Genomic DNA, 10,375 nt, shown 5'->3' with positions numbered 1-10,375 from the left:
AAGTTTTGCAAGTGTGGTATTCATACAGTAATAATATCAATCACAAAGCATACAGGATCTTTAGTATATCTTTTAACTATATGAAACATAAGTTGATAATCGTGTTTTTCATTTCTAGCACTTTTTTATTTATAATTTTGATAAATGGTCAAATTTTGCAAAATACAAAAATATCATAAAAGAAAACATAAAAAATGACTTATCGAACATACAGTCTTTAATTTGAAACTAACTGAAAATCTAACACCTTGTCATCGAGGCTTGTAAAGCAAGTGATATGCTTGTAATTCTACTTGTTTTTCTACTTTAAACATATACCGTTGTACCATATATTGAAATCCGTATGGTTTACTAAATACCGAGAAATAATTACCTATCATTAAATATTTGCAAAGTGGCTATGAAAATATATATGCTTCATTATTGCATAAAACAATGCAATTTTACTGTAAAAGTGGTGTCTGCATAAAAAAATATTCTTATCGAAAAAACATATAAATTAGTTGAAATCAATATTCCCGTTGTTACATACGATATAGTTAACGTTTAATTGCCTTTCAGTGCAACACAAAGATAGTTTATTAGTCCAATACGATTACGGCCCCGTACCGTCATACCGAGATTTTGTAATTATTCATACAAAATTACTTTGATTTGCATTTTATCAGCTTCTATACCTTGTGACAACCATTCACAAGTTACCTGTATGTCTGTTTTATCAGCCATTTGTGACTATTAATAGATTTTAAAACAATAACATACAACGTGTAGTCACGTGATTCTTACAAAGAAACAGGGAGAAATAGTTTATAACTAAATAAAATAATAAAATAGAATAGGTCTCATAAGATATAAACACCAAGATAATTTAAAGTGTCATTTTAAATATCATGCATGATTTATTTATCATAAAATGGCAATGCTGGACAGTTTGAAATAAGTAAAAGTATCCCTAAATTCAATGACTTATCCATAGGGATTCATTTTATAAAAATTGTAATGTTGCTTTTTTAGATGTCAATATTTGAATATTTCATTTCCTTGAGCAACGTTATTGTATGTTTGATTTTTTGAGATTACTGAAAACGATTGTAGACTTTAATTGTTCAGTAATTGGTATGCTTTTATTTACAATTTTTAAGACCTTCTCCTAACCATAGGTATAATATTAAACTGTTACAAATTTAGTCGCCGGTTTCTACAGGCGACTTATGATAACTTGTTTGTTTAATAATAATTGAGCCGCGTCACGACAAAACCAACATAGTGCGTTTGTGACCAGCATGGATCCAGACCAGCCTGCGCATCCGCGCAGTCTGATCAGGATCCATGCTGTTCGCTATCAGCTTCTGTACTTGTAAAAGGGTTGGTAAGCGAACAGCATGGAACCTGATCAGACTGCGCCGATGCGCAGGCTGGTCTGGATCCATGCTGGTCACAAACCCATTATGTTGGTTTTATCGTGACGCGGCTCATATGTAGTTACATATATTAAGCAATCTGAGTTTTCTTGTTTTGTCATATCTTTGTTTTTGATTTTGTGTTACTTACAAAAAAGAGACAATTGTTAAAGTTTTGCAAAGTACGATACTAAGTACTCAAGTTGACTTTTTGTTCAAGAGGGATAAAAATCCCCATGACATCAATTAAGGTTGTAAATGTGAAGCACATTCTGACTTCTTGAAAAAGAAACAACAAATATATGTATGAATAATAGAAACCTGCGATTTGCAGAGCAATCTCTCAATACTGTTACACAAGTAAAGCAATTTAAGCCATTTGGCCCTCTATATCAATAACGTAAATACTTGTAAACGTTATACTTGGCAGGATGATAATGAAAATACAAAAACAGATTACTGTAATAACGATTACGGTATGATTATGATAATAACACACAGTAAGAAAACATTTTGATAAATGTTTATGCTACACAGTATTGTGTTTTTACAACATATTGTCGCAGTTTCATATATAGCAGTGATAATTATAGCCATGATGACTATATTATTTACACTTTTAACCGTGCAAGAAGTTTTGATAATTATGCAAAGGTACGATAATGAAATATTATGGCAGATTAAAATGACTATGGGATAATTATATTGCGGCAGTAAGATAATGGTAAGACAACAGTAGGATATCATGACAATTACATTGTGAAAATGCGAAAGTACGATTGTGTAAATTGGGAAACTATTTTGCATTAACATTATCGTTATGTCGTTTTATGGCATCTTCAGTATCGTGCTGTTCTGTTACCCCTATGATACTGTCATATTATCATCATTCTAGTATCGTGATTTTGTTATAATACTGTTGGGTACCATGTTTAAGACCAACACCACGGTGGGTAATCGTTTCGGGCTGATTTGGAATATTTCCCCGTTCCTGAACTGATTTGGATTTATGGCACCGGATTGATTAAAATAAAATGTTTTTTTTAGCTTGACAAAGAAAAAATAAAAGATAAACACATTTACAACTGTTAGTCTTTGAATATTCTACTTGCACGGAACATCGCAATGTTTAAGGCATTGATATACAACTTTATAAGGGTTGTTCACGGTTTTAATCAGTTGGAATCGAAAAACCATGTCAGCAAAGTAGTTGTACACATAAGCAAAACAGTGCCAAAAAATCAGTATTAATTTTGATTTTTCAGGTATTTAACGATCATATTATAGAAAAAATCATTCCTCGGTAATTTAGTGGTTTTAGTAAAATGTTTTGTCCAGTAATGAATTTGTATGACATACTTTTATGACAACGTCGTATTATGAGTGTACGCCGAGTGCCGGTTTTTTTTTGGCCGAAGGATCGCCAGAGACTTAAATATCAAATATAGCTATGTGCTATAACTAAGGATTTAGGAATTATTTAAGCTAATTGTACTACTATTGTCTTTATCTATAGATATAAAAATAACATCAAGTACATATATTGAATGTAAGAGAAAAAGCACGAAGTCTAACGTGTACACTGTTTTAAATAGTTCAAAAGTTATTTGCTTTTAGAAAAACAAAACATAGCCAGGTATCTCTCTTGTAAAAAAGATGGGTTTTATATTCTTTTGTAACAAGTTAAGTTTCATCTTTGTTATTTTCTTTTGTTTCACCATAACTTAACAAGAGATATAATCAAGGAAAATATGCTTCAAAATGATCTGTTTGACTTTAATACAAACACAACAGCTTAAAGTTTTAGTGTAACGAGATTTTATCGTATGTAGTATCGCACGATCATTTAGCTTCCTTAAAATATTTTTTAATGCGTATTATGTCAATGTTGTAGACAATAGATATTGTCTTTAACATTTTTGTTCTCAACTCTAGTCTTTCAATTTCCATTCGAAATATTTAAGTTATATCATGACGAAGTTAAATGCCACACGCACATAAAGCATGTTGGTTTAAACATAATTTATATATTCAATAATTGTATACATGTAATATATATATATTACTCACTTAAAAATAATATACTGATTTATCGTAACAAGGTAAAATATAAAATGACATTCCATAGAGCTAACTCACTCCCTACCGCCAAGTTGCAAACAAGATCTTTATTTTGCATATAGATTTAGATGTAAAAAATGAATTAAATGTTCACTGATTTGATTCTTCTGAAAAAAAAAAGGATTGTTATATATTGGACAATTTCTTATCCTTATTTGGATTTTGACGAGGTTTATTAGCATTATAACGCTTAACTCAAGCTGAAAAAAGAACTTGTTTATATCATATTTTTACTCCCTTTCTTCACAATTGAAGTTTTGATTGTGCATAAAAAGGTAACGCATATTGGAATAATGTAACACCCTAAGCATACCTGTAGAATCAATTAGCAGCTACGAATAATGTTGATCGATCTACGCCCAAATTAATGATTTCATTTTTTTTTGAAACTTTTTCTTTTTATACGCCCGTGCGTATTGGTAGGTACGCCGCTGTCAGTTACGGCAACAATTATTTGTTGATGTCGTGTTAGAATCGAATAATATATCCAAATCGGTGATTTTATCGCTTGATTTCCTCGTGATATACACTCAAAGTCAATAAAAGGAACAATTTCAAATCAGTAACAGTCAACATTTTATTTATGTTATTTTTATTACTTTTATATATCTCTTACTAATTCAACATATTAACTATTTGAAAAAAATAGTGGGTCACTTTAACAATTGAACACGTTGAGAAAAACATCAACTTAAAGTACCACCAAAAATACTGTGTCAGGGATACGTTAACGTAAAATGAGTCGCACATTAAACATTGAAATGTAACACCAATTTATTCTTTAGGTGGTTCATTATTATAAGTGTATATTCAATTAACAAGCAAAATACACAAAACATATTTTGAATGTAATAAAGTAAACGTTTATAAGGCTTCAGTTTTTCATTATATTGATTTTTATAAGAAAACAAATATTCCTTTCAATCACAATGTTATGATTTTATGTTTGGTGTTTCTATAACAATTAAAAAAGCTTAAACATAAACCTTGATCTTTAACGAAAATATAATATACGAAAGTATAATATACAGCCAATGTTATATTTACAATAAATTATCTTCTTTTTGTATGTTTATAAAAGGGTCTAATGTTTAACGTACCTGAGTAAAAAAAAAATTAACACATATATCAACTAGAAAAGATATGACACAAAGTCCAACGTTAATAACACTAAAACTTTAAACATCACTTCCTATAAATGTTGCTTTTTACATCTTCAACATCATATTAAGATATCCATTTATAAAATTATTTGAAACCAACTATAAAATGTTCAATATAAAGTAGCCAAAATGTATATGTAAGTCTATAAATATAACTCAATCATTTGTTTTAGTACATGAACACTTGTATTGATTTTTTTAAATCTTTTTTTGAACAATTAAAGAGAAACATTTATACATTATTCAACGAATAACCATATTTTCCTTATAAGGATGAGTGTTAACGTACCTGACATTAAAATTTTTCATAATGTATATTTGTAAATGAACTGTTACAAAACTGTAAACTGATGATAAAAACAGTTCTAACAATGTGCTACGCTGCTTCAGTATGATTTCCTATGTATGCGAATAAATAACTAAGTATTTTGATGTTTAACAGTCTAAATAGTGTCTATGCTGTGCACATGCTAAAGATTTGTATTTGATGCATAAAGCTTAGTCGCTGTCGTGACCAAGATACTCGTAGTCCTCGGGGTTTAATCGAAACTGTCTCCGACTTTTGCTACATGCTGAAGGCTCATCAATTATTCGCAATATTTGTGAAATATTGATATTCTGAATATCCGGTTTGTTGGGCCACCTAAACAAAATACAACCAGCTTTTGCACTCGCTTCCTCAATGAAAGAGACATATGCGATCATTTTAATGACATCAATCGTAAGTATATGACATGGGTATGTAGCGCCTTCCCAATTGATGAGAGCATACTTTCCGGCAGCCGGAGTATCATCAACTTGAGTGATTCTAATAACATCAGTGTTAGCAGTCTCAATTTCTTCATTTGATGTCTTTATAACTTTGCATGCATTATCGACTTTTTCAGGTGACTGACATTTTCGTTTATTGCTACTAGCACATGGTTCAACTTTATCATGTGAACATTTGTCTCTTGACACTTCTGTCCAGTTTCCACACGGAGATCCAAGAAGGCAAGTTTCACAATAGCAAGAAACACTTGCAGTATACAATATATTTCCAATAGGAAAAACTGCATGTAGTTTCATTGTGCCTGGGACTGTTCCTTCAAGTTCCGTCACAGTGGCATCATATTCAGCTGCTGAATAAAATACATATCTAATACCCTTTTCATGGTTTGAAGCCCATCGGTAGAAGTCAATGGCATCTTGTATATTGACCTTGCCTTGTTTGCACGCTTGCCTTTTTGCTACACCACCCAGACCATCACACGGGCCTTTCCCGTGTCCAGATTCAAAATAATTCCACCTAGCAGCTACATTGAAAAGTTCTGGGTGGTACTGAACAATATCTATTATTCTGTTTGCTGTTCTTAAAGCTTTAGATCTTCTTTTTTCTATTTCATTTGTAACTACATTTTCTTGTTCACTTGTCTAAATCTCTGACGGTTTATTTCTTTGTCTTTCTCTACTTTTGCGTTTCCATAGTTTTTTTTTCTCTTTGCTCAAACTGCTTTTCTTTGCTCAAAGCTATTATGAAACTTTGTAGATTTAATGAATTGTTATTTTTATCAAAAATGTTCACCAAACATGTTCAAAATTCTTAACAATCATCCTTTATTAAAAAGAAATCATAAACGAATATTTTATGTAAATAAATTTATAAAGGATAGTTCTTATCATTCTAATATAAGATTTTAAGGATAGTTCTAAGACAAAATATTACGGATAGTTTTGCCACTATAAAATGAAGTATAAAGGATAGTACTAAAATAAAATGTACAGGAGTTGGGATAGTTCTTTAACTTTTTGGTTAATTTGTAAATGATTACAAAATATATAAAGTAAAACGTAAAACAAGTAAATTGGACATCTTAAATAGAAGTTGTCATACTTTGAAAAATCGTCAATATCAATATGTTATGATTTAATTTCAATGTTTACAAAATGGGTATTTCTTTGCTACAAGAAATAATTTAATTATATCAATGTTATGCAAGCATTGCTACAGTAGCATTTATTTATATCAAAAACTTAGAAATAACATATCTTTGCATGTTTACCATGTTGCATGTTTTACTTCGGCCGAGTATCTTTTTTGAAAGATACTTCTTCTTTTTTTCATAATTTATATTATCAATATACAATTTGTTGATCTTGTTTTTTTACATTATATATTATCTATATACAATTCTGCTGTAAAGTAGGTTTTTGGGAACACCAGGGTCTTTTCTATTTGAAAGAACCTGATAGCACATACAGATATTGTACAGTATTATAACTTTGTTCACTGAATTATGCACATACAAATATGCTATCAAAAATCATTGGCGTAAATTATTTGTTTGCTATAGATTGAATATTTTACAGAAAATGTGTGCAAATATCAAGGGATATCTCCTATTGTATATAGATATTTTCTGGAAAAAATCAGCTCCTTTTTTAGGGTTGTATTTCATAAGATGTTGTGCTTTTATTTATGCTAATTTACACAATAACATCATTTATTACATTTCACGGCAATATCCAGCATTTATCCCTGTATATGTATGTGACGTATGACCTAAAATGGTAGAACGTATCAAATGATAGACAAATTGCCTGCAGGAGAAAATACGACATATATTGTATTTGAAATGAGGTCGCTGCTAAAACCAATACATATTTTCTCTATGCAGCGCCGCACAATTAGCAACATGTCTCTTCATATTACTGCAAACCCACAAGAGACTATTAACACATAGACTAGAGCTATTGGTAAAGTGTAGGAATATTGGAAAAACGCTCAGTGATTCTGAAACGTCTATTACTGATCTTATTGACAAATGCTGTACTATGGAAACTCGTGACGCTTTTTTTCGTCCTTGGCGCATGCGTCAAAATTATTGACAAAAATTGTGATAACAAATGTGTCGATTTAAATCAATTATTGTTAAATCATGATTTTCTGACCGTTATAGTGGGTATCAGAAGAAGGATGTTAGTGTACATATGTAAATTCCAGGTAAGTCGTTCTTGAAAGCTAACTTTCACGACATATTTTAGTAGATCAATAGAAATTTTAATAACGTATGCATATTTAATGACTGATCGATATGTAGACTTTCGTAAAATATATATATTACCATAATCAGATGATAAGTATGATGTTACAAACAATTTCTGTTGGCTCTATATGTTTATTTCCATGGTTATATTCATGTATAGTATTTTATCTCACCTGTAATTAAAGGCTAGATGAGACAAATCAACCTGTTATGTAAAATAAATTACAACTCCATCAATGGAGAGCGTTTTAATCGATTGGGAGGAACACACAATAAATCTGTTATTTTATTCTGATATAAATTATAATTGTAGGATAGAGTTCTAAACGTTTGATTAAATATCAATTCAGCTGATGTTTCATTTATAAAACATAAAAAGAGTTGTTTGTTTACGAGGAAAGTACAGGTATTGTGTTTGCGAGAACTGGCACAAATTTTATGTTCAGGTATATACTTGAAGGAATTGGTAAATTTATGTCACCCAGCACCGGGTCGCGAGATCAAGGATCTTCTGTCACCTCCTCAAAGTCCGACACCCAGCATTTATAATCAGTACTATTTTACACCTTTTAGTCTGTTTCTAATGTTTTAAACGAATTTATGGTTAGTCTAATATCTGGCAAATCATTAAATTTCTTTGTAGACATATCTCCCAATGAGAAAAGTTAATGTTAATAAACATTTTTTCTGTTGCACACTGGACTGTATTTGCTTGAAATAACTTAAAATGAATGACTGAGATAAATAACATTTTTGATTCTACTTTCATTTCACTATATCTGATTCAATACTAAGTGCATTCAAATTAATGTAGTCTGTGAATGAAAATAATTAGATATTACTAGATATTACTATGTAACGGTTCTTTGTTGCCGTGGTTGTGTACGTTATGATTAAAATCAATTTTATCAAATTATTTTAAATATATTCGTGTCACGAAGCTAAATGATTTATTGATTTTATACACTATTTCACATTGAATATGTCTAAACTAGATTACTATAGAAAGTATAAAATGTGTTTTGGTTATGAAAGTTATCTGAGCATTATAAGAAATGATAAATTATGAAAGTGTTTAGAATTGAATTCGGAAGACTAAGTGGTTCACAAAGACACGAACGAATCTGTAAAATGTGTAATACAAAAATGATTGAATCAGAGTATCACTTTCTATTAACTTGTCCCGCATATGTTGATTTGAGAGCTTAATAAATTGGGTAATTGCTCATGGCCTTATGTACAGAAATGTGTTAAGTAGTAAATGTAAGCTGTATAAATCTGCTAAATACATATATGAGGCTTTCCAGTTAAGGAAGATATATCTAGAAACGGAAACTGCTTCTTAAACTTTGAAAATGTACATGTTTGCTTATATGTTTATATGCTTATCTTGTAAAGTATGTATGTTATATGTTTTGACCATATTCGTCGATTGTATTTGTTAAATTTGCCAAATAAAAACTGAAGCTATTTCATAAGGCAGTTTTATCGATAGTTAATTTTATTTTTCTCAGATTTTTCGATAATTTGAAAATATCCTGTTAATTTTGTCGTCATTTGTTTTCAATTTCTAGTTTCAGTAAACGACAAAAATTCATGTACAAAGACCTAGAAAAATCCGTCTTGGTTACTTAAATCATGACGTCACCACTTATACTTCTTGTGTTCGGAGCAGTCATTTCCGGTGTATTAGGGAGTCTATTTATCATCATATCCCTTGCAGTTGATTCATGGGAGGAAGTGACGTTTAATACAGATGTTTTGTCGAAATATCAAATAAACAACAGTGAATATTACTGTGTCATTGCATCCTCGTCATCTAATTTTAGTTTGCTCCGTCATAATAAAACGGAGGTAAAGAATGGAAATTTGACCAGTTCGTTCCAGTTTTATTACCTATACTCGACATACAGTGGTGTTTGGAGAATGTGTGATAATCTATCAGGTAATTTGTTTGATTCATGACGCAGCAATTAACAAGAATACAATGGCATGATCGATATTCCTGTAGTGCTTGAACTGACAACATGCGCTTAATTACTATCTAGTACAATGCGTTGCAAAATAGTTCCATATATTTTAGCAGTCTCTATATAAAACAATTTTGTTTGCTTTCCTTCTATGTGAACTATAATATCTAATATTATATTGTTATTGTTCGTTGTTTGAATGATTGATTGATATTGATTGATTGATTACGTTGTTAGTAATGTATAGTGTTTTTTTAATATATATAACTGACTTTTTCAAGCATGTTAAACTTTATATTCACGTCATTGATGCAGACATTTTAAAATCGGTGCATATATGTGCTGATATAGAGATAACACTGTTGTTCAGAGTCTGAACAAGTACATGACTAGATGCTGCACTCAAGCGAGGAATCAAAGTACTTGATAACACGTGTCAAAATTAAATAGGATATTTCTTTGGCTTTGAATCGCCTGTCGTCTTGAAAATTTATACGTTAACCGCGAATCCCGATATTGAACATATACTGTACTCAGGACTTTGAATTATTTTAATAATTGCTGCCAAAAACAAGCTTAAAAGCACTTTGAAATGTTGGTAGAATACACTTTTTTATACCAGATCTACTAACAGATTCAAGTACAAATTTTATTTTAGTCAACAATCATCTTTAGATCAACGACACTAAGACTAA

General features: G+C 30.4%; 1 protein-coding gene across 1 annotated transcript; it reads left to right on the top strand.

Annotated features, from left to right (window-relative positions):
• Positions 1–7,205: 7,205 nt before the first annotated feature.
• LOC132745123 (uncharacterized) lies at positions 7,206–9,655 on the top strand (the record flags this gene model as incomplete). The annotated part of the gene is given in 2 exon segments (XM_060733952.1): positions 7,206–7,667; positions 9,285–9,655. A coding segment is annotated over 1 exon segment (307 nt), but the record flags the coding sequence as incomplete, so codon positions are not given.
• Between the last annotated feature and the right edge of the window lie 720 nt (positions 9,656–10,375).

This window comes from Ruditapes philippinarum, unplaced genomic scaffold (genome assembly GCF_026571515.1).
Source record: "Ruditapes philippinarum isolate M1 unplaced genomic scaffold, ASM2657151v2 ctg5900_1_1_1_1, whole genome shotgun sequence".
Lineage (NCBI taxonomy): Eukaryota > Metazoa > Mollusca > Bivalvia > Venerida > Veneridae > Ruditapes > Ruditapes philippinarum.
Note: the sequence above shows the minus strand (reverse complement) of the source record. Positions and strands in the feature narration are given on the sequence as shown.